Source organism: Pteronotus mesoamericanus, unplaced genomic scaffold, assembly GCF_021234165.1.
Source record: "Pteronotus mesoamericanus isolate MK-2021 breed Mesoamerican mustached bat unplaced genomic scaffold, CSHL_Meso_final contig_502, whole genome shotgun sequence".
NCBI classification, from domain to species: domain Eukaryota; kingdom Metazoa; phylum Chordata; class Mammalia; order Chiroptera; family Mormoopidae; genus Pteronotus; species Pteronotus mesoamericanus.
The window spans coordinates 5,590,666-5,615,693 of NW_026555187.1; the positions used below are offsets into that span (position 1 = coordinate 5,590,666).

Sequence of the window (25,028 nt, forward strand, 5' to 3'; positions counted from 1 at the left end):
CTACTTGTGCTGGGCTTGGAGATTTCCAGGTGAGAACAAGCTGTGAATCTATCCTGACTGCTGCTAATGTTGAGCCTGGGGCTCACTGAGGTCTGCTATCACCTGAGCAGGGCTCAGTGAGGCCTGCTTTTGTTTGAGAGGATTAAGGAAGTCGTAAAGGATGAGCCAAGACCAGCCATTCACATGGAAAAGCATCTTGGGTGAGCCCATACGTTGGGTGGGGCAGACTCTCTGGAGGTCTTCAAGGTGGGCCAAATAATGTTAGCCAGGCTGACGGAGTCTCATATATGGCACCAGCTCACTGGCTCTGTGGCTCTGCTGGAGGAGGGTTTAGAAAAAGGACAATGGCCCCCGCTTGTCTTGTTGCCACATACTTCAGTTTCTCCCAGCATGTCACTGGTACCTTTCAAGCTGCTACCCTGTTAATGGAGCGCAGAGAGAGTGAGTCTGAGTTGGTGAGTCCTTGTGTGGGTTCTTTAAGAGGGACTGCTTGGGGCTCCAGAAGTTTCTTCCACCAAGTCAATCCCTGCTGATTTTTGCAGCCAGAAGTTGTGGGGACTTATCTTCCTGGCAATGGAACCCTGGGCATGGGGGCTGGTGTGGGGCTGGGACTCCTTGCTCCTGAGATACCCCTCCCAAATTTTTATCCACCACACATGGGTGTGGGATCAACCCATTCTGTGTCTCTACCCCTCCTACCAGTCTGGATGGATGTGGTTTCTTCAATTCCGTAGTTGTCAGACTTCCAGTCAATGCTTTTTCTGACAGTTCTGAGTGCTGGTTGTTCTATATTTTATTTGTAATTCTGATGTGGTTGTGCAAAGAGGCAAGCCATGTCTGCTTATGCCACCACCTTCACCAGAAGCCTCTCATTTCATTTCTATCAGTTTTTGCCTCACGTATTTTACATTGTTTTTAGGTGCATACACATTATAGATTGTTATGTCATCTTTGAGAATGACCACTTTGTCATGAGATATTCCTTTTTATTCCTGATAGCTTTTCTTATTCTGAAATCTGCTCTGTCTGAAATTAATAATGCTGTTCACACTTTCTTTGATTAGTTAATAAGTTATCTTTATTTTTCTTTTTAATCTATGTGTCTTTTATTTAAAGATAGTTTCTTGTAGACAACAAAGTTGCTTAGTTTCTTGTATTTATTTTAGTCCATTGTGACAATCTCTTTTAAATGGTGTATTTAGATCATTGACATCTAAAGTGATTATTGATGCAGTTGGATTAATATCTATCATGTTACTGTTTTCTATTCATTGTTATTTGTTCACATTTTTGTCTTCCACTCTACTACTGCCATTTGTCATTTTCATTGCACATTTTATATTATTCCATTTTCTCTCTTTTCTTGGCATATCGGTTATACTTCTTTTAACTTTTTTCATCATCACCCTTAAATCTGCAAGATACATTTTCAATTAATCCAAACCCTCTTTCAAATAACACTATACCACTGCACGGATAATGCAAGTGCCATAAAATAACAAAGTATTTCTAATTCCTTCATCCTGTCCCTTCTTTCACTGCTGTCATTCATTTCACTTATACATAAGCTATAATTATCAAATTCATTGTTGTTGCTTTCAACAATCTATTTTCTGTTAGATTAGCTAAAAGAAAAAAAAAATTTTATTTTACCTTCACTTATTTCTTCTCTAATACTCTTCATTTCTTTATGTACATGAGAGTTTTTGACTTATGCCATTTTCTTTCTTTGTGAAGAACTTCTTTTAACATTTCTTGAAAGGCAGTTCTACTAGCATCAAATTCCCTCAATTTTTTTAAGGATAATTTTACAGGATATAGAATTCAAGATTGGTAGTTTTTTCCTCTTAAACTGTTAAATGTTTTACTCAACCCTCTTCTTGCATGCTTTCTGAAGAGAAGTCAGATGTAATTGTTATCTCTGAGATGTTATCTCTGTCTATATGCAAGATTTTTCCCCCTCTTTTTTCTTTCAAGATTTTTTCTTCATCTTTGACTTTTTGCAGTTTGAATGTAATATGCCTCGGTATTATTTTATCTTGGCATTTATTCTGCTTGGTGTTCTCTGAGCTCCTGGTATCTGTGGTTTGGTATCTGATATTAATTTTGGGAAATTCACAGTCATTGGTCTTCAAATATTTTTCTGTTCCTTTTTCTCCTTCTCTTTCTGATAGTCCTATTACATGTACATTACACTTACTAGTTTTCCCACAGTTCTTGGATATTCTGTTCCATTTTTTAAGTCTTTTTTCTCTTTGCTTTTCGGTTTTGGAAGCTTCTGTTCACATGTTCTTTGTCAGGTAAATTCTTTGGACAATTTTGTAAGTCACTGGGTCACTCTAAAAGGCTGTGATCTTGAGTGGAAAAATAGCAACAGCTTCTTGTGGTTTAAATGCTCTGAAAAAAGAAGCAAGGACATTCCCCACATCTGTGATTGCGCTCACCACTTGGTAGGCAATTAAATTTAGAGGCATTTCATCTCAAATGTCAGTAAGCTCACTGATTGTTTCCTTGGCCATATCTAGTGTACTGATGAGCTCATCAAAGACATTACTTACGTTAATGTTTTTGGTCTCTGACATTTTCTTTTGATTCTTTCCTACAATATCCATCTCTCTGCTTATGTTTCCTATCTCTTTGCATGTTTTCTGCTTTTTCTCCTAGACTTCTTAGCATGTTAATCATAGTTATTTTAAATTTCCAGACTAGTACTGGCTGGTGTGTCTCCGTGGATTGAGTGTCAGCCTGCAAACCAAAGGGTCGCTGGTTTGATTCCTAGTCAGGGCACATGACTGGGTTGCCGGCCAGGTCCCCAATGGGGGGCACATGAGAGGCAACCACATGTTGATGTTTCTCTCCCTCTCTTTCTCCCTCCTTTCACCTCTCTCTAAAAATAAATAAAGATAATCTATAAAACATTTCTGATCTAGTAATTACAACACATTTCTAACATTCCTGACACATCTGACTCTGGTTCTGATGTTTGCTCTGTTTCCGTAAACTGTGTGTGGTTTTATTGTTGTTTTTACCTTTTAGTATGCTTTGTGATTTTTTGTTGAAAGCTGGACATAACGTATTGGGTAAAAGGAACTGTTGTCGGTAGGCATTAGTAAGTTGTGGGGGAGGGGATGCTGTTCTATAGACCTATGATTAGGTCTCAGTCTTACAGTGAGCCTGTGCTCTGAGGTTGTGAGCTTCACAGATGTTTCACAGTCCCCTCCCCCAGCCTTAGGTGGGACAGGATGGCTAGAAGGGGGTGAAGTCGAGTATTTTCTTTCCCCCGTGTCAGTTATATGCTGATAAACCCCCAAGCGAGTAGGTACTAGTAGAATAGTTTCTTTAACACATGGGCAGGTTCTTGGGTGTTAAGTTTAGGGAGATTTGAAAAGCCACAGGAAGGAAGGAAGAGGGACAAGAGTACAAGGCATGCTGTGACTCAGTGGGGTATTACCCATTCTTCCTACTTGGACAAAAATACATACATCCCGGGTCTGGTGCTGCACTAACGCATTGCCATGGTTACATCATTTCACTGCCTCTATTTTAATTTCTGGCTGTTGGCATCCTGTAGTCCTATATTTCGGGGTCTATAAGAATCATAACCTTAAAAAATTAAGGAGGTAGAGTTTTTCATGACATGTGGCAGTAAATATCATAACCTAAAACCTATAGGTTCATAAACTAATTAGTTTTTGCTACTGTTGGACAAGAAGCTTAAACCGCAGGAACTATAGGAGTTTCTAATAGCATTATTGATTAATATTGGCTTGAGTATTTTGTTTTCCGCCATGGTAAACATAGACAAAACAGAGGCTTTCCTCGCAAGTGGATTGTGTAGAATATACTGCCAGTCCCTTGTCTTTGTTTACCATGACTACTTCTGGTACACAGATCAAAGTACTTGAAGACGTGTGCCTCAAGCCAAGCTTTTGAGGTGGTTCTCAGACCTCAGTTAAAAGAATTTAGCCAAAAATTTCCCTTTTTCTTCTAAAGAAGAGTCTTTCCCTGGAGGAAATTCAGAAAAATTTAGAAGCAGAAGACACAAATTCCATGAAGCTAAGGTGTTGAAGCAGCTTGCTGAGAAAGAAGAGCACAAGAAAGAAGTGCTTCAGAAAGCAGCAGCAGAGAAGAGCAAGTGCAGTAAAGTTGCTTGCTCTGGTGCTGATTCACAAGGAGGTTTCTGCATGTAGGACCCTGCTCCAGAGGTTGGACTCCCTGGATTTCCTATCCGTCTCTCAAATTTTTTGTGGTAGTAGTTTGCCCTTTGATCTCAATTCTTTGAAGGATCTAAGAAGAGTTGTTGATTTTTAGTTTGTTCAACTTTTTACTTGTTGCTAGGACAGAGTGACAACTTCCAAGCTACTCATGTGCTGGACTGAAAATAAAGGGCAAAAAAAATGTGGAAGATAAGACAGTGAGATTTAAAAGGGGTAAATTCTTTGTAAAATTGCATAAGTCACTGAATCATTCTAAAAGATTGTGATCTTGAATGGATAAATAGCAACAGCTTCCTGTGGTTTAAATGCTCTGAAAAAAGCAAGGGCATTTCCCACATCTGTGATTGCTCTCACCACTTGGTAGGCAATTAAATTAAGAGGCATTTCATCTCAAGAGAGCTAAACAACAAATATGTTCTTCAAATAAATAAAAGGTTCAACTATTAGTATATTAAATTTAGTTAAATGTTCTTATGATAAAGAATAGGCCTTGATGAAATTGCTGCTTTACTCTTGGTCTAATTAAATTCATTCACACATTCATTCAACAAACTGAGTCCTCAGGATGTGCCAAGCACTGTGCTTGAAAGAAGATTATAAACACTATTCCTGCCTGCAAGTCTCTTAAGCTAGTTAGAGACATGGGCACATAAATGGAAACTTAGAAAATAATATGGCACATAAAATAATAGGTACACAAGGTTATAGAAAGACAAGGAAGGACATCAAATCCAGCCGAGCAGGAAGAGGAAAGGCTTCCAGAACATAGTGGTGCCTGAACAGAATATTAACAAGTCCAGCTTCTTCTCCTATAAATCTCAGACTATGAATAATGTAATTTTTTTTTGTTTCAATCCTCTTTCAGCCAAGTCCTAAAGGCCGTAACTCCTAGAAATAAGAACTAGAAATAACTGGGTAATGTATCAGGGCATGTGTATTTCTGTGAAAATGATGAGGCATCCCCAACAAGCAGGAGGGCTGACATGGAGCAGAGTAGCATTAGAGAAGTGTCGCAGTGTTTGAAGCCTCTGAGATGTTTGTGCATTACAGCTGGAGGGAGGCTGCAGAGGTGTCTGACCAAAAATACATTGAGCATTAGCAAAAAAATATTACTGCCATGATATGGTGATGTTTAGGTGGAATCTATTCACAGAGGAGGAATCCGGGAGGAAATCTGCCCGCCTGAGGTCATGCCGCTATTTACTAGCAGAGATGAAACCAGATGGGGGTCTAGGTCATTTATTTTTTCATTAAAACAACTGAATGATATCTAAGTGCCAGGCTATGTGCAGGGTACAGAGTATGAAATTTATGCACACTGATACTCCCCTACTGCCCCCCACCTGACTGCCTCCCCCAAATATCAGTTTTACTCATACTTTAGATATATCTTCAAAACATATTAAAACATAACCACCTTATCGCTATATTCACCATAATTCATTAATATCATCAACTATCTAGTTGATGTTGAAAGTCTCTAATTATTGTAGACAATTTTTTTATTGTCCAAATAAGATCCAAATCAGATGTAATAACATTGCACATTAAAGGTATCTTTGTTGTCCTTATTTGTTGAAGAAACAAGGTCATTATTAGGTAGAATTCTCCAGTCTGGATTTGCTGTTTGCAACCTGTTTTCATTTAACATTTCTCTACCTTCTGATTTATTTTTTTATTTCCAGGGTCACACAGTCAGTGAGTGGCAGAGACCAGATTAATATTCAATTCTGTTGACTGTTTCATGGTTCCATTAAACAAACTCCTTTCACCTTTCAAATGGTTCAATTAAACAAAAAAATCCAATTTAATCTTAACACACTGGACACATGTTCATTGCTCATAAGTTGTTTGTGAGAATCTTATAGATATGAGCTCTCATTGTAACAGGGTTCTAAGATATTAGAAGGGTGAGGGTCAAGTTATCAACGTTCAGTTTATGAAATATTCTCCAGCACCACCATATGTCACAGCAAGATACACATCACTGCACTTTCCCTCAGGAACTACTGAACAGGACACACAAGAGTCCTGTTAAACGCTAAACTGTGCAGCCCAGGAGAGGGATCAACAATGGGTCAGGACTCCCAGAGGCTTATTTCTTTCCTCCCTCACGCCCCCCCCCCGGCCCCCCGCCCAAGTAACCTGCACATTTATTAGCATCGGGACTGCAACATAACAGTTTCCAGTAAATATGCTTCAGTAAATAGGTTCAGATATGTGAACGACGGGTTCTTATTTCGTCCACTCATTCTGGTTGTAGTCCCAGCAGGCAAAGCAGCCCTGGGCTGACCTTCATGTCCAGCATCCTCTTGGTCTGCTTACTCCTCTTCAAAAGTGAGTGGGATGGGGCCATACATGTAGCGCTTTTCCCAGACTAGAATGAGAGCAGTGAAGCCGACGAAAAACATGGCAGCACCCACAACTGTCTTTCGCTCACTTGTGCTCCTGCTCATTTCAGCAAAGCTCTCATTGAATTTAGTGCGATACAATTCAACTTTTTCATCAACCGATGCACTGCTCCAGGGGTTCTTCTCCGTCTCTTTCACGGCTTCCTGGCTGGCAGAAGGGTTCTGGGCGAGGGCCACATCAGGTAAGGGATAGTCACGTCCATCGACGTAACTCGCCGATCAGGTAGGGTAGAGCAAAGCCCTCATCTTCACAACACTCCCATGTGCTCGTACACACAGCACACAAACCGAAGCGGTTGCTCGCTTGCCAATTAGGCTAAATACTCCAATAGTCAACATTCTGCCGCTGCCGCCCAGCCGCAGCGCTGTGGGCCCTGCAACCGACCTCTACACCCTGGCTGCTCACAACCAGAAGACAGAGAAGGTTTCAAAGATTAGAACAGAGCTCTATCTTAAGGGGTCAGTGGAATTTTTATACTGAGAAGGAAACCGAGGGACACTTCAGCACATGAAAATGGGACCAGATACTAAACCTGACAAGCTCTGGGGAGACCTGCGTGGTGGGCCTGCAAACTCAAGAGACTGAAAGTAACCACGTGACGGGGTCTGACATTAAACCTCCCAACTAGAAGCCCGTCACGGTGAGCGCTCACGTCCTAGGCTGGGATCTTCCTAGACAAAGGTCAATGTTTACCTTAACTGGGCCTGTCTATTGCCTCTTTGTAGGTACAATAACCTACCTTTGGAAAGTCAGAGTAATCCCCTTTCTTTCAGAATCCTCAGGGCACAACCTTCCACCAGAGCAGGAGACCCGGGAACCCCTCGTTGTTCTCTTGCTGCCCAAATACCATCTCTGTGTCATATACGCTAATTGTTAACTATCCTGTGCCCACCAATGTAAAAGTAGTTGTCTCTTCATTTTATCCAGTCTCAGAAATTGCCCTGCTTTGCTTTCTCCCACCTCCTTAATTTACCCACCAATAGATGTCCCTCCTTATGACGCCTCCTCCTCTGATTCCAACGTGTAAAATAAACTTCAGAACTGCCCTTCTCCAGGGCATTTTCTTATTCTGTTAAGAGTTTGTCTCCTGGCAATTGTCAGTTTGGCTCAAATAAACTCATACAAATTCTTACAGGTTTGGACATTTCTTACGTCCACAGAGGTAAGAGTGGTAGAAGCTTACACACCTCTCAAAATCAGTGTACACCCCGTCACGCTGATATCGTGGTAGAAGGAAGCTACCAGTGTGTTGGAAGTTCACAAATCTGAAGTCAGGTGGCTGAGAAGCGAGCGGAGCACGGTGATCCGCGCAGGCCACCCTAGCGCCTCCGGCGTCCCCGGGCGGGACTGCAGTCCCCCTCGCTGAAATAAAAAGTTAGAGACGTTGCCATTTGCCTCTACAAAGCTTCGGCAAATTGTGACTCCTGAGGGGGCCATATGCGCACCTACGTTCCACGCAAGCTCAAAGCCCTTCCTTTCCGCACAAAGACGGCAGGAGGAGAGGTCGGCGCAGGCGCCCTAATACTCTCAATAAAAGGGTCATCATTCCGCCTCCTGGTGCAGAGGCAGGGCGACGCATGCGTTGTGAGGCTGTTTGCGACTTGTTTCACGCTGGAGAGGCGGTGACGTAATGACAGAGGAGGCGGTGGTCAAAGAACGGAAGCCGGGAGGGACCCAGGGCGGAAGGGGCCAGGCCAGGCTTGTGTTCGGCGCCTTGGCCGGGCTGGGGTTCCGATGTGGTCTCCGGAGCGGGAGGCCGAAGCCCCGGCCGGGGGAGACCCGGCGGGCCTACTGCCCCCCGAGTGGGAGGAGGACGAGGAGCGCATGTCCTTCCTGTTCTCCGCCTTCAAAAGGAGTCGCGAGGTGAACAGCACCGACTGGGACAGCAAGATGGGCTTCTGGGCGCCGTTGGTGCTGAGCCACAGCCGCCGCCAGGGGGTGGTGCGCCTGCGTCTGCGGGACTTGCAGGAGGCCTTTCAGCGCAAGGGCAGCGTCCCGCTGGGGCTGGCCACAGTGTTGCAGGACCTGCTGCGGTGAGGGCGGGCCCGGGCCTGGGGTGGGGGCGGCTCCCTGAGGGCAGGGAGCCAGCGCTTCTGTGACCGCGCACCGCGCCCAGCCCGAGCTTGGCTCAGAGCAGCCTGTGTGTTTGCTCAGTAGGCGAAGGCAGAGGAAGACGAGAAGGAGGCTGGGGTAGGGGAGTTTGGGGGCTGTTTGGGGGGAATATTGACGGGGTATGGGGTTAGTCCGATTAAATGAGAACCAGAGAGAGGAGAAGCCAGCCCGATGGATGTGACAATGATGCGTCAGGACTGGAATCCCATTATGGAGTTATTTTGCAGGGCCTTCCGAATTTTAATTATCCCAGAAGGTCTGTAAGATTTCTTGAGTGAAGGAACAGCTAAGGAGAGGGCAGTGGTGAGGAAGAGGCCAAGTTGGAGAGAGTGTCCCAACGGCCCATATATAGCACAGGTCATGCGTATGGCGAGTCTTGTCTTGTCCTTGGCACAGGCTCTTTGGGGCAGAGTACATGACAGATAGTGAGGGCTCTACGGAATATCTTAGTGCTCTCAGAAGGTCCTGTAGGTGCTACCTGTGCAACAGGTGCGGTGTTTGGGGATACCTGGGGCATGGCTGTCTGATGGATGTATAGCAGTTCACAGCGTACAGGTCCTTCACACACACCATTTCATCTGACCCCCTCAGCGGTCCTGTGGACAAGATGGCAGAATTATCCTCAGCAGACAGAAGAAGAAACTGAGCCTCAGTCCACACAACTTCCCTGGGGTTACACGCTAGTTAGAGATGATGGCGGGGCTGGACCCTGGTCTTCGGATTCGAAGTCATCTGTGCTTCACATCGTATCGGTCATACTCAGAGCAGCCTAGCCAGCCTAGTGCCTGCCTCCCTCAGTGAATGAAGAAGAAAGTCAACTTAGAAATGTTGCTTTTAGCTTCCTGGTCTTCCTGATCAGAAAGTCTCCCTTCCCCCCCTTACCTTACCATTGGCTGACATGGATGGGACAAGCGATTTCTCAGACTTCTCTTTTCTGAGCAAGTGTGCTGTGGACAAAGTTCTAGTTCATGCTTGAAGTGAGATGCGGGGGAGAGGGTCGCTGAGGAAGCCACTTAGGGACAGGAACGGTCTAGGCTTCACAATTGCAGCAGGACCATCCTCTAGCCCTTCTGACCCAGAGTCCTTTCATACCTCAGTTTCCCCCTTCCTGGCTGCTGTCACTGTGCTCACACTTCCTGGTGTTCGGCGGCACCTGGCAGGTGGAGAATTTCTGAGGAAGCTGTGCCCCGTGGGAGCAGGATGGCATAGTAATTAACAGCTTTGCTTGAGGGCCAGATGGCCTGGGTTCAGATCCTAATTCTGCCACTTGCTAAATTACGTGACCACAGATAAATTCTGCTACCATGGACAAGTTATGTACCCTCTGTAAGCCTCAGTTTGACCATTTATAAAGTGGTGATGATTGTTGAACCTAGGTTTATTGCGAAGATTTCAAGAGATAATCCTTGTGTGGTCCTTAACAAAATGACAAGCTCATGGTAAGCATTCAGTGAATGTAGCTACTACTACCAGTATCATGAAATGCTTATGTCTCCTCTCCACCCTAGCTTGGGAAGAGCAGAAAACCCTTTTCACACACTCTTTGCATTCTTCCTTATGCCTTGCATCTCACAGTGATCCACCCATTGTTATTTTCATTTTATCATTTTCGAACTCCATTTGTGAAAGGCTCATCATTGGCCCTGCATCCTCCTGTGCCTCAGCAGTCTTAGTGGAGAGCTTGCGCTTTGGACCTAAATTACAGTTTAGATTTGGCCTCGCTCACCTTCTCAGCCCCTCAGTTTCCTTATTAGCTAACGGCCGGTTAACACCACCTGCCTCGCAGAGCTGTGAGGCTTCGAGCTGGAGCGTAAACGTAGTAGCTGCTCATCGTAGCTGGCAGAATAGCTGCCTAATACATGATGGTGATGATGATGATGCTCAGACTCCTCGTCAGGGGCGGGTATGTGGGGACTGGAACAGGACATTGTATGATGCCTGCCGTATGCCCATTCTTTGCAGTCGCGGGGAGCTGCAGCGGGAGTCAGACTTCATGGCCAGTGTAGACAGCAGCTGGATCTCCTGGGGGGTCGGAGTCTTCCTGCTGAAGCCCCTCAAGTGGACTCTTTCCAACATGCTAGGGGATAATAAGGTTCCTGCCGAGGAGGTGCTTGTGGCTGTGGAGCTGCTTAAGGTGGGTACTGGGAAGGGAGGGGTCTGGATGCCCTCTGGTGTGATCCCTTGTGTGTATCATTAGAGAATGTATCTTTTTACTTGGTGACAGGTGATAATTGTTTACCTGGCTTCCCTTATTCTGTACTTTGGAGTATCATTTAGATGTTAGTTGGACGTCTGTTGGCTGGCCAAAAAGTTCGTGTGGTTTTTCCCATAAAATAAAAAACACACTTTTCATTTTCATCAACAACTTTATTGATTTGGATATTTTGAGTTGTCGGCTCTCTCCTGCATGATAGAACGTTGATTGTTCTCAGTTAATGTTTTGATCGCTATCAACTTCAACAGATCTGCTCTACCTTGGAGCACCGTCCAGTGAGAAATCTCCAGCATGAAACTTTGCAAACCACTTTTGACATGTTCAATCAGTCACAGCACTTTCTCCATCCACTGCACAAATGTTTTTTTTTGTGTGTGTGTATTTCAGTTACATTTTTACCTTTCTTAAAATAATAAAGCATAATATGCTGAAAATGTCGCTACTTCTCAAAATTAAAATGTCTACACAAAAATTCACCAATTTTGATAAAGTTTTTTAAATGCATGCTGATATGACAGCTGTCACAATACAATCTAACAAAATTGTTTCGAATGAAGTTAAAGGCAACTAAGCACTGCCTTATGGGGGGGAAAATGAACTTCTTGGCCATCCCAGTGTATGTCAAGGGTGAGCCTCTGTCTCAGAATCGTCAGTAATATACAGTTGATTATTTTCTGTATTTATAGGGATTCATGAAAAGCTGAATGCTTAGAAAATGCTTTGCCTTCTGTAGCTTGCTAACAAAAATTTCTCAGGATTCCTGAGGACCTTGTGACTTTCAGCTTTGCCTTCCTCTAAATCACCAAACTGCTTAAGTATTTCTCCTCTCTGGCTGTAACCCTTTCCGATTCCAGCTTACTAACGGCCTTACTTCCATCGAAGAGGCCTCCAGGCCCTTGGCCCCTTTCCGCTCCCCCGGTCGGTCAGCTTCCTCCATGCCTGCCTGCCCTACCGGCCTAGTGCACGCAGCTGACTCCTGTCTGATTTCCACCTCAGTACCCTCAGCTCATTTGCAGCTCTCCCCATCCACACCAGAGACTCCAGCAAACCCAGCCCCTTCAGTCGACCCCGCAGTCTCCATCCCTATCACCCTATCACCGAAACTGGGTCTGCTTTCACGGCCCCAAGCTTTAGGAGGACCCTCAGAGCCCCCCACAGCCTGGTTTTCTCGTCCTCTCCCAGCCCCTCACACACTCCTTCCACGCTCTGCCCTCTCTGCTCTCCGCAGACACTTCGTGGAGAAGGTAGGACCTCCTGAGTCAGCGCCTGCAGGTTTCTGCCTTTCCACCTCCAGTTTAGTTCCTCTGAGCCCCTCTCCCTGGCCACCCCTGGGAGGATGAAGCGTCCCTCCCCTCTGCCGCAAGTGCTCCTGAGTCTGTCCCTGTCCTGCTTGCCCCATCCCATCAGTTAGCCCCTTGTTCCATATATTCCACCTCCCTTTGGCGCTTACCCCTGTCAGCCTCTATACCCACTCATTGCCGATGTGTGACCTGGGCCCCTGCCTACTTCCGCTCCGTCTCTCTCCTTCCTCTTCCGGCTTTGTTGTCACCGCTTCCTCACCTCCCGCGCTCTCTTTGGCCCAGCACACACCTGCTTCGGCCCCACCATTCCTCCAAAGCTGCTGTGGACAAGGTTGCAGCGATCTTGGAGAGAACAAGCGCATGTGTGCGAATGTACAGAGCTGACAGAATGCCTGCTCGCAGAAGTGTAAGGCAGACAGCGGTTATTTTTGAAACTCCCAGACCAAACCCAGCATCAGGGTCCATGCATGGCCCTGGAAGCTTCCGCCAGCTGGAGCCAGCTCAGAATGCCCATTTCCCCACCCCAAGAAGAGCTCCAGTTTCTCCTCCCCTCAGCAGACCCCCAGCCCTCTCCGCCTCAGGCTGAGAGGGAGGTCTCTAAAATCGACCACCTCTCCTGGTCCCCCAGGATTTCTGACTGAGCAGCACACGTTTTCTTCAGGGAACGCCTCTCCCCACCTGCTGTCCACCCCCTCCCTCATGGTTATCCCCCGACCCAGCGCCCTGACCTCCAAGGCTCAGCCAGGGCCCCAGAGAAACTGCAGGATGACTTGGGTGGCGCTGGGCCAAGCCCCGCCCCACTGTGCAGTCTGACCTCCTGTGTTCTCCAGCCCAGAGCAGAGAGACGGGGGTCCATTTATCCCCACAGGTGTGGTTTTGGACTCAGTCTTTGGAGAGCAAAGGAAGAGAAGGGATGGGGGTGGAATCACACAGGTCTTCCAAAACCAGTGGTGGTATTTGTTTAGGTAGACAAGTCAGTCCTGTCTCTGGAGGCTCATGGTGCTGTTAACTCGGTACCCAGTCTGTGTCATTAGACAGAATGTGTAAGACTCAGTCTTGTTCAGTGACATCCGCTTTCTAATATTTGGTGACTTCACTGTTTTCCCCTGGGATGGAGACTCGTTTACCTCCTTGGAACTAAAGGTTCTTACCTGGATATTTTATAAAACAAAGAAAACCTCCTTCTGAGGTCAGTTGATATTTTCTCAGGTCTGGACATAGAAAACAGCCAATAACTTCTTACTTGAAGAAAGTACAGAAAAGAAGTTGCCCATAGATTTTGCTATTTAAAAAAATTATGCAAAGATATGAAAAATTCCCTTCTGTTTATCCCATTTCCTTCTCTTTGCATATGTCCCCTTTGTGTGTGTGTGTGTGTGTGTGTGTGTGTGTGTTCACAGACATATCTTTTCTTACTGACTCTGCCTCACGCTATTATATTACTTTCTGTTTTATTTCCTTACTAGCATTCAGTACTTCCTGAAAATGTTATTTACTTGTTTATTTATTTGTTGTCTCTCCTACCAGAAGGGAGAACTTCCTGGGACTTGGGACCCTGGGATCGGAGTCAGTAAATATTTGTTGAATAAATAATGAATATTCACATACATGTACCTGTGTGTATGTATGGAGGTGTGTGTGTGTGTATATAGATATAGTGTGTGTATATATACACACACACGCACGCACACACTCCATTTTCTTCTTTCCAGAAATGGAATCTTCTTTTACCTATTGGTCTGCAAACTGCTTTGTGTTCTTTTCACTTTAATATATCATGAGCATCTTTCCAGGCCCCTACACAACAGAGATTTCCTTCTTTCTTTGGGACGGCTGCATGATAGTTTGCAGATACACCACAGTGTATGCCGTAGATACCACATGGACAGACAGTTAAGTCATTCCAATTTCTCTATTATAAAAAAATACTTTTCCGATGGTCTTGTTCGCACATCTGTGTACTTCTACTTTTATTTTTATGGAATTGATTTCTAGAAATGTATATGTACATTTTACATTTTAACAAATTACCAAATTACTTTTCAAAAAGTGTGTACTACTTTATGCTTTCATCAAGACTACATTAAAGTGTCTCGTCTCCCCCCATCCTTGTCAGCACTGGATAACAGTGGTCTTTTAAAATTTTCCAGTTTGATAAGCAAAAATGATACTTCATCAGATCAGAAGATTTGAGCATCTTTCCCCCTATCTACTGGCCCTTTCCATGTCCCCTTCTGTGAATTACCTATTTATATCCTGTCTTTATATTGGATTATTTATCTTTTTTTCTTTTTTAAAAATATATGTTTTATTGATTTTGCTCTTACAGTTGTCCCGTTTTTTTCTCCCCTTTATTCCTTTGCCCGCTGCACATGCCCCCCCACCAACATTCCCCCAACCCTTAGTTCATGTACATGGGTTGTACGTATAAGTTCTTTGGCTTCTCCATTTCCTATACTATTCTTCCCTTTGTCTGCTTTGTACCTACCAATTATGCTTCTTGTTCCCTGTACCTTTTTCCCCCATCCTCCCCCCTCACCTTCCCCTCTGATTTCCATTTCTGTGATTCTGTTCCTGTTCTTGTTTGCTTAGTGTGTTTTTGTTTTTTAGGTTCAGTTGTTGATAGTTGTGAGTTGTCATTTTATTGTTCATAGTTTTGGTCTTCTTTTTCCTAGATAAGTCCCTTTAACATTTCATATAATAAGGGCGTGGTGATGATGAGCTCCTTAAACTTGACCTTCTCTGGGAAGCACTTTCTCTGCCCTTGCATTCTAAAGGATGGCTCTGCTGGAGAGAGTAATCTTGGATGTAGGTCCTTGCCTTTCATGACTTTGAATACTTCTCACCAGCCCCTTCTTGCCTACAAGGCTTCTTTTGAGAAATCAGCTGATAGTCTTCTGGGAACTCCTTTGTAGGTAACTGTCTTTTCTCTTGCTGCTTTTAAGATTCTCTCCTTATCTTTAGTCTTGGGTAATGTAATTATGATGTGCCTTGGAGTGTGCTTCCTTAGGTCCAACTTCTTTGGGACTCTGAGCTTTCTGGATCTCCTGGAATTCTATTTCCTTGGCCAGATTGGGGAAGTTCTTCATTATTTTTTCAAATAAGTTTTCAAATTTTTACTTTTCTTCTTCTCTTTCTGGCACCCCTATGATTCGGATGTTGGGACATTTAAAGTTGTCCCAGAAGTTCCTAAGCCTCTCCTCATTTTTTTTGAATTCTTGTCTCTTCATTCTGTTCTTTTCAAATGCTTATCTCTTCCTTCTGTTTCAAATCATGATTTGAGTCCTAGTTTCCTTCCCTTTACTGTTGGTTCCCTTTATATTTTTCTTTATTTCCATTTGCATAGCCTTCACTTTTCCTCCATTTTGTGACCATTTCTGTGAGCATCCTGATTACCAGTGTTTGAACTCTGCATCTGATAGGTTGGTTATCTGTTCATCACTTAGTTGTGTTTTTGGAGCTTTGATCTGTTCTTTCATTTGGGCCATATTTCTTTGTCTCAGCGCACCTGCTATGTTGGAAAGGCAGAGCCTTAGGTATTTGCCAGAGCGGGGCAGCCCAGGTCTCTATGTTGTGATGCTGTCTGTGGGGGAGGGGCCGAGAGGGAATAATGCCACTTGCTCAGTTCTTGGCCAGCTTTCAGTCACTTCCCCCACTACCCACAAGCAAATTGGGCCCTTCTGGTGCTGATTCCCGGGTGGGTGGGTTTGTGTAGGATCCCACGAGTCTTTCCAGTGGATGATCTTGTGAGGCTGGGAGTTTCTCCCACTGCTGCAACCCCCACAGATTTTTACAGCCAGAGGTTTTGAAGCTTTTTTTCCCCACTGCACTGGAACCCTGGGTTACACAATTTTTCTTGCTCCCCACCTGTTCCCGGTTTTTCTGCACGCAAATATGGGACTGCCTGGTCCACCAGCCACCACCTTGCCCTCCCAGTCTGCCAGCCACCGCCTTGCTGTGTGTTTTCTCCACCCCGGCTGCCCATCTCCGCCCCTCCCACTGGTCTGGATAAGTGTTTCTTTTTTACCTCCTTGGTTGTCGGACTTCCATACAGTTCGATTTTCTGGCAGGTCTCATGGTTTTTGTTTTTAAATTTGTTGTTGTTCTTTTGGTTGTGCGAGGAGGCAAAGTATATCTACCTATGCCTCCATCTTGGCCAGAAGTGGATTATTTATCTTTTATATTAATTTGTAGGAGTTCCCTATGTGTAATGTATATTTATATCTGTATGTCTGTGTGTGTGTGTGTGTGTGTGTGTGTGTGTAGGAATAGGGATGTGAATACTGTTTCCCAGTCTCTTGTTTGCTTTTCATTTTTCATTTATCATGTCTTTTCATTTAGACAAGTTTTCCTATTTCTATAGTCATACATCTCAAATTTTCCTTTATGGCTACTGAATTTCTGCTATTGCTTAGGAAAATACCCTCTTTTAAGTTTCATCAGATTTTTAAAATATTTTCTTCAAATTATTTTACATTTTTATTTTCTCAGTTTAAATGTCAGTAATTTGGTATTCATTTCTATATATGTAGAGAGGAGAAACTGTATTTTCTTCCAAATGGATAGCTATTTGTTTTTAACATCACTTACTAATGTTATGTCCATTAATCTATTTGTGTATGGATACCATCCTGTTCTCACTATAGTAGCTTTAATAGTAAGTGTTGTTATCTGGCAGGGCAGTCAAATCTAAGGAAAACTTTAGGTTGTATCTTACTAGACTCCTCTGCTGCCTTTGACACTCCTTGAAATTTTCCATTTCCTTGACTTTGTTGCTTCTCCTTGGTTCTCCGTGAGCAGTGTTTCTGGATCTTGTTTGTGAACTCCTTCATCTCTAAAACATTAGTGTTTCTTCAGCTTATTATTTGCTCTCTGAATTTCCTTGTGATTTAGTTGCCTTCTGTCTCTAGTCCTGGTGTCTCCTTGAGCTTTAGATTTATATGTCCAATTACCTGCTGTACGGATCTCCTTGGATGTACCCCAGGCATCCCAAACCAACATGTCCAACATGTAATGTTTTATTTTTCAATTAAAATATGTTTTTCCTCCTGTATTCTTGCTATTAACCAATAGCATCACATCCATCCAATAGTATCACTCAGGCCAGAACCCAGGAGGCGTGCTAGACTCCAGACCCAGTTACCAGGGACCGCCAGCCTTATCTTCTAAATGCCATTTCAGTCCGTCCCTTCTCTGTCCCCATTACCATTGCCCTGTTCAAACCGAATATCCTCTAGCGTGAATGGTCTCCCTGCCTCTAAGCCTGACTCCTACAATCTATCTTTGCCCAGTTGTCAGCGAGATCTCTGTTAATCTAACTATGTCACTTCCCTTCAGTGGCTCCCCGCCATCTGCCGAACGAAGGACAGCATAGGAGACACTGCGCTCTGTACCAGATGGAAGAGCTTTACGCCTTCCCCTTCCCGTCTGACTTGCGGACACCGCGCTGACTCACACTCCATGCTGCTGCTCTTGATGGCCCTTCTGCCTGAGACGCCCTCCCACCTGCCTCACCCATAAACTCCCTGCCCTTCCGAATTCTGCTCAACAGCCATTTGTTTCCAAACAGCCTCTGAACTCCTGCATGTATCTTCCCGGTGTCTCCAGTGTTCTGTGCATATCTCAGTAAATATTTCTGTTTTTCCAAAGACTGAGAGAGCAGTTTGCATGTAGGAGGAACACAGTGGCCTTGTTTCTTGGAATCTTTCTTTCTTAGATTTCGCATAAGAACCCCACTCCGCCTGCTCATCCCGTGCTTCTCTCCTGAGGACAGTAGTGCTCTCGCTTGCAGCATTGCCAGTTGACATAAAAGTGGACAGAGTAAGGGCTGGAAGGGAAGGTCGATATCTGCAGTGTGAGAGAGAGAGCCGAGGACCAGTGAGACGGGCCGGCTCGGAGATGCCCAGGCCAGGCTGAGAGCCAGCCTCAGCTGCCGTCCACGGCTGTTCCAGCCCCCCGCACCGCCTCCTCCCTCCCTCAGGAAAGCTGTCGGCCAGGGAGACGCCTAAACACACAGTCCCAGATGGAAGTGCAAGCACAACTGGCTTCCAGCACGTCATGGACCTCATTTTATCCCTCCCACCAAACTCCTCCAGCATTTACAAAACACAGATCTTTTTTCTTTCTCAAAGTTGCCACTTGAGGGAGGGTGGGTCGGCGCCCCTTGCTCTTGCGCTGCATGATTGTCGTTTGGAAGCAGGGGTCGGGGCTTGCCGGGTTCGGGGTGGTGGTCAGGGCCTGTGAGCATGTTCTGCCTTCGCTGCAGGAGAAGGCTGAGGAGGTGTATCGTCTGTATCAGAACTCCCCTCTCTCTTCCCACCCCGTGGTGGCCCTGTCCGAGCTGAGCACCCTCTGTGCTGGCTCCTGCCCTGACGAGAGGACCTTCTACTTGGTGTTGCTGCAGCTGCAGAAAGAGAAGAGAGTCACAGTCCTTGAGCAGAATGGGGAAAAGGTACGCGAGCTCGCCTGTCCATTCGGTAACTTACTGAGCATATACTGACGTGCCCATCAGCGTTCCTGCCTGGGGGTGTCTCAGCCTTGTGGTAGGGACAGCAGTAATTTGTCCCTGTCCCTTAGATTGTAAAGTTTGCCCGGGGGCCACATGCCAAGGTCTCTCCTGTCAACGACGTAGATGTTGGGGTGTACCAGCTGATGCAGAGTGAGCGGCTGCTCTCGCGCAAAGTGGAGTCCTTATCCCAGGAAGCAGAGAGGTAACTACCCCAGAGCCGAGCTCCCCCACCCCCTCCCTGCTGGCCCTCAGAGTCGGCAAAGCATTGGTGTCCGTGGGCTCTTTTAAAAAAAAAAGTCTGTGTTTGTTTTACTGATTACAAAACTACTCGCTGCTCAATACAGCAGCCATGGAAAGCATAGAATATCACCAAGGAGAAAAATGAATTTTAATTATTACGACCATTAACGTTATGTTCCTGCTCTCCCACACCAGTATCCACTTCAGCAATATTGGTTGAGCCAGGCCTTGTCGTGGGGACTTGGGGATATGGTAGTGAATACGACAAGTCTCTGCCTTCAAGAGGTCCCTGAGGGACCCCCGCTCTTCCCTGTGGACGGCCATACAAGGTGTCCCTGCTAAAGGCACATGAACACTTCTCCACAGAGTAGTATGTATAGGCACTAGATTAAGATGTACTTGTTTTTTTGTTTATTTTTTAGATTTTATTTATTTTTAGAGAGAAGGGGAGGAAAGGAGAAAGGGAGAGAAACATTGATGTGTGAGAGAAACATCAATGTGTGGTTGCCTCTCTCACGCCCCAACCAGGGGAACCTGGCCCACAACCCAGGCATGTGCCCCGACCGGGAATCAAACCAGAGACCTTTTCATTTATGGGACGATGCCCAGCCCACTGAACAGCACCGGTCGGGGCTAGATTAAAATGTACTTATTCACTCCATCACAGAGTGGGAGAAATCCAAGCAATGTGTCCAAAGTCATCGTTGATGTTAGGAGTTGATTTCCAATCCCCTGGCTCCCCAAACGGGAGCCCGTTTTTAAGGTGCCTTGGTGGCAGGCTCTCCCTGAGGGTTCTCAAGCGTACATCCCAGCTCGCTGCGAGAGTTTGGTGGCGGCTGTCGGGCACCTTTTTTCTTGCCATTGGGGGAGATGGATTCAATCTTCGGATCTGGAGGTGCTTTACCTAGTGCTATTCTGAGGGACTTTTCTGGACCCTGCCACGCAGTCTGACGGCACTGTCATCCCGATCTGTCCCTTCGTCTCACAGGTGTAAAGAAGAGGCCCGCCGGGCGTGCCGAGCAGGGAAGAAGCAGCTGGTGAGATCGCTCTTCCCCTCCAGCCGTGCGCCTGCGTGCTGGGCGGGCGGTGACAGGCGCCCCAGCAGCTCAGGGAGGGACTTGGGGCTCGAGGGGAGCAGCGTGCTGGTGGCCCAGGCACTGCAGAGGGAGGCTTGGGATGGTCTTAGCGTCTGGGAAGGCTGTCTCCCTCCGGCCCTTGGTTCTGCCCAGTGTGACCCTGACCAAGTCTCCATGCCCCCCAGGCACTGAGGTCTCTCAAGGCCAAACAGCGGACAGAGAAGCGCATCGAGGCCCTGCATGCCAAGCTGGACACTGTTCAAGGCATCCTGGACCGGATCTATGCCTCGCAGACAGATCAAATGGTAGCCGCTGCCCCTCCGCTCAGCTCCTGTCTGGTCTGCCCGGCACCCACCTCCCACCGCCCCCGCGTGGCTCTGCTTGGACGAGGCCTGGGATGTGTGCTGCCGTTTGCCTGAGCCTCTTGTGTTGGGAAGTTTGGGCCTCAGTGGACGTGGGGTGACTTGAGCATGGATTGCAAAACAACAAAAACAAAAACAAACAAAAAAACCCCCCAAAGCTGCCTTTTGGAGCTGAAACAGTATTGTATTGTGTTTTGCCCAGTGTTCGCCATTGGCACTGATAACTGCCTTCTCTTTAGGTTTTCAATGCCTATCAGGCCGGGGTAGGAGCCCTCAAGCTCTCCATGAAGGACGTCACAGTGGAGAAGGCAGAGAGCCTCGTGGATCAGATCCAAGAGGTACGGGGAGGGCCGGGAGGGCGGCTCCAGGAGGAGGTCACTGAGGACAGGTGGGACTGTGTCGCACTTCCTCTTTTCACAAACTGGACTGCTGACCTTGTGGACTTGAGGAAGCTGCCTCTGGTTCCCGGGCGGGGTAACAGTGCTATGTAACGCTGAGACACAAAGATGGAGGCCCGTGGAGACCACTCAGAGTTCAAGGCCAGCGCTTTCCCTTACAGCTGTGTGACACCCAGGATGAAGTTTCTCAGACTCTGGCTGGCGGGGTAACCAATGGCCTAGGTGAGTTGACAAGGTGGTCTCCCCCCCACCCCCATTCCTTGTGCTGTGGTAAAGTCGCTCTCTGGGGCTTACTCTCAGGAGTATTGGGAAGCAGTTGTCACTTCCTCCCTCTGCGCCCCAGCATTCCTTACTGACCAGGCTTCTGACTGGAAGATGGTTCTTTAAGGGCAAGAGGAAGCCAGGTCAGTTCTGTGGAGTTAGCAAAATACATCTTTTTAACAACTTAGCTCCACGCACAAAAAAGAGTGTTTGCCCGAAGGTGCCGTCTGCCTTCCAAGCCACGTGCTTTTTAAGCTGAGCTGAGTTTTGCTGTCCTCCACCTTTGACTCATAAATGTGTTCCTTCCCTGGGCCTTCTGTGTCCTCACATCGTCTTTTCTCTCCAGATTTTGACAGTGAGGAACTAGAGAAGGAGTTGGACATCCTTCTTCAGGATACCACCAAAGAGCCTTTGGATCGGCCCGACCATCCCAATCGCCAGTTTTATATCAACAGTGTGCCTGTCCCTAGGATCTCGGACGCTGAGCTTGAAGCTGAACTCGAGAAACTGTCCTTATCAGAGGGAGGTATGGAGCTGCATTCCCCGGGCTGCTGGTGGCCACGTGGCCCTCTGGCTGAAGGGAGCCGCACAGAGTTGATGAGTCCCAGTCCAGTGACTGACTTTGCGGGGTACCAGAGGCCGGGAAGGGATGTGTGGGCTCCTTACTTACTTATATTAAGATTCAGTGCCTTCAGCAGTGGGATGCTTCCGTCTTAAAGATCTGCCTGGTACCGTGTTCATCATTTTTTCTCCTTGCAGGTTTGGTCCCAAGCAGTAAATCTCCAAAAAGGCTATTGGAACCAACTCTCTAAAGCCATTGAAGGACCCTTATATAAAAGAGAGACCAGGCTTGTAAGTGTGTACATAGTTATTTAAAGGAGAAGCTCTCTGAATTTGTTGGGAAGAGGAGGAAGGAGAACCACTCAGATTTTTCTGGATGCTACTACTCACTACGGGACAGACACAGCTTCTGCAAGTGTGCTCCAGACTGCTCATCTTCATAGTGCCACAATTTACACCGTTCTGTGTGTGACCTGTCGTCCCTTAGCCTGCAGTTCTTGCCATTGGCTCAGTTAGGTTTGTCTTCACCCGCCAGCTTTGTTCCAGCTAATGGAGGTGAAAGACTTGAAACTTTGCTAAATCAAAATCAGTCCTTTTCCCCACCCCACTGTTTCTTAGAGGGATGTGTTCTGTCTGTACAGCCAGTTAAACAGCTTGTCCCAGTCCCACTCCACTGTCATTGGTAATGAGAAGAATGAGAATCCAACAGCTGCCACTTTATGCAGAAAGAGACAGTGTAAAAGGTTTTTCTCTAGGGTCATTTGTCACATTCTCCAGGTGTTCAGAAAAAGAGGTCACCCTGAGTGGCTCAGAGTCATGACATCTGGAGGGGGCTCGTGTGGTTGGTGGTCGCTGCTGCCTCTTCCATCTTATGCAGAAGATCTGACTGGAGAAAGGGATATTCTTGGAATTTCGAACTTGGTGGGGGGAAGCCCATGTGACTGACTGCAGGGCCCCAAGTGTCCAAACCCGTATGTTTTTTTTAAAGAGGCATAATCGCTGCCTTGCCCCATCATGAATTAACTTAAACGTACCTTCAGTGTATATTATCAGAACAAGCCACACAACAACACACCTCCCCTTGAGCCAGGCACACACCAACAGGCTCTTCGTGTGAATTTCAGAAGCATTTTGCTCTGTGCCCACCGCTCAGGGCAGATGACCTAAGCCAGGCTGTGCAATAGAAGCAGAAGATCGGGGTCTGCTGCCGGATCTGCTGCGTGCCTCCCGGTCCTGCTCTCTACCTGTCCCTGCGTCCTTGAGCCCCGTCTCCCTGCCTCCTTTGATGGGGGAGGATGGCGCAGCGGGACGGACAGGAGAAGGGAGCGCTGTGGCAGCAGGGAGAGGAGATCGCTGCCGGGCTGCACTGCCGCCACAGCGCAAGTACTCCTGCCTGGAGCCCTTCCGGGCGCCCCCGCCCCGCGAGGTGGGGTGCGCGGAGGGGAGGAGTCTGCTCCAGGCCAGGAGCTCCAGTCGCCTTTCAACAAATTTCCCACTGAAGCTGGGTCACCTGAAATGTTGGGGGTGAAGAGAAACAATCACTATTTTTTCTTTTTTATCTGGTAAATAATTAAAAGCCCGAGTACTTGTCCTTGTCTCTTCTTTAGGTTGCATCAAGTGTCGGTTCCTTCGTACCTCTCCACCCCAGCTCTGCGTGGACTTGCTCTCACTTGGGGGCCACAGAGGCTGTTGAGCGGCTTCATAGTTCAGGTGCTGAGCTGCATTGAAAGCTGGCCAGTCTCCCTGGTGGCTTTCACGCTGATGCTGGCGGAGGCCCCACGTCCTTTGAATGGCCTCCTTGGTTATAGGACTGTGCCATCATTTGCTTTTCCTTCGCCTTTGTTTAAATGACCCAATCTCCTCTGGCCATGGGACCCTGCGTATTTTAGTCTGGCACCAGTGTTTACTCAGGGCATTGTTTAGCAAAGCCTCAGGGACAGGCTTTGAAGCTGAGTGCAGAGCTAGGGCAGGCTCAGACAGCGGCCACGGCACTAGGCTTGCAGCTCCAGGTGAGTCAGGAGGTGAGCCAAGCAGGAAATGGCATTGGGAGCAGGCCCAGAGCAGGCAAATTGGACGGAAGACAGGCCGGGTTCTCGGAGGCTCCAGGGAGTGGGGAACACAATCCCCCAGCCCCTACCACTTCTACCTTTACCCTGCCCTCTCCCCCACTAAAAGCAAAGGACTTGGACTTTATGAGCCTCTTACCTGGTCTCCTGTTGCTCTTTCCCTTGTGGATAGGAGCTGCTGAGGGGTCCTTGTTGCGATGTCTTGGCCTGGTTCTTCGCTGTGCTACAGGAATTGAAAGACGTCAATCCTGTGTTGGATCACTTGGGAATAAGGAGCTGCCGTCTGGTGGTGGCTGTGTTTTTAGCATGTGATCCCCATGTGGGGAGGGGGGCAGAGTCTTAACCAGGATTCTCTCTTTCTCTTGCAAATATGTTTACTGATTTTAGAGAGGAAGGGAGAGAAAGAGAACATCAATGAAAGTCTGGTGGTTGCTCCAATGCATGCCTTGCATGGGTATAGAACCTGCAGCCTTTTGGCACATGGGACGACGCTCCAACCGAGTTGCACTGGTGAGGGCAGGGTGCTCTTGCCGAAGGAACAGACTTGGTTCTTTAAGGGAGCTGGTGGGTTTCTTATATGTGGGGAGGGGTTAGACTAAGGGACCAGGTTCAGATATTGCCTTTTTGAAACAGAAGTATCCTGAGAGGGTACAGATGTAAGAAAGTTTAGAGGGTGAGCACTTGAAGTTGGGGGGCCCAGCGACATCTTCATTGAGAGGGGACATCCAAACTGTCATTTCCCCTGGCTATTTCCTTGGGTATTCAAAACCTTGTGAAGCAATCTGCAAGTCTTAAAATACCTGTGCATGATTCCACTGAAATCAAGTAGGGAGATCATGTACTGAACCAGGTGGGGGCTGGTCCCGACTGGGAGTCGGAAGCCTGGCTCCAGTTTTCATCCCAGCCACCCGCTGGTTGGTTGTGTGGCTTTGGAGACCCCAGTCCCTCATATGCCATCTGCAAAGTGAAGCAAACAGGATGACCCCAGAAGTTCTGATTGCCTTAGTGTCCCCCTGTTATGTTCCTCCCTTCTCTTGAATCCCTGCTACCTCATGACAGAGCACTACTGCAGCAACGCCAGGCCTGGAAAGGTGGCTGGACAGTCCCCAGTCACTGCTGGCTGGGGGAGCGGGGTGATGTGGTGGGGGGTGGGGGTAGAGGAGAGAGTGTGCATTAGGGGAGGTGGGAGGAAGGGAGAAGCCTCAGAACCTCCTGGGCCTCCCTGAAAGGGGCTCTTAGCCACAGGCCTGGGCCCTGGGTGGCCTCTGAGTTACACGTCCCGCTGCAGCCATTGCTTAC

At 47.0% G+C, this 25,028-nt stretch overlaps 2 protein-coding genes and 1 pseudogene across 3 annotated transcripts in view; 2 read left to right on the top strand and 1 right to left on the bottom strand.

Annotated features, from left to right (window-relative positions):
- Nucleotides 1-6,385: 6,385 nt before the first annotated feature.
- LOC129074888 (cytochrome c oxidase subunit 4 isoform 1, mitochondrial-like) lies at nt 6,386-7,154 on the bottom strand (annotated as a pseudogene).
- A 1,152-nt stretch (nt 7,155-8,306) lies between these two features.
- Nucleotides 8,307-23,239, top strand: CHMP7 (charged multivesicular body protein 7). 2 transcript variants are annotated; one of them, XM_054578979.1, is made up of 10 exons: nt 8,307-8,662; nt 10,704-10,875; nt 18,523-18,708; nt 18,834-18,967; nt 19,994-20,042; nt 20,267-20,386; nt 20,683-20,781; nt 21,003-21,063; nt 21,449-21,628; nt 21,862-23,239. In XM_054578979.1, the coding sequence occupies exons 1-10, from the start codon at nt 8,364-8,366 to the stop codon at nt 21,912-21,914; spliced, it is 1,353 nt and encodes a 450-aa protein (XP_054434954.1). In that variant the 5' UTR covers nt 8,307-8,363; the 3' UTR covers nt 21,915-23,239. The 2 variants fall into 2 exon arrangements, with proteins under 2 accessions (XP_054434954.1, XP_054434955.1); XM_054578980.1 differs by having other exon boundaries at nt 8,451-8,492.
- R3HCC1 (R3H domain and coiled-coil containing 1) overlaps nt 22,959-25,028 on the top strand; it is a 32,985-nt gene continuing 30,915 nt past the window's right edge. Inside the window, exon 1 of the mRNA XM_054578818.1 lies at nt 22,959-23,046. Coding sequence (XP_054434793.1) covers nt 22,959-23,046 — 88 coding nt within the window. The remainder of the gene's footprint in view (nt 23,047-25,028) is intronic.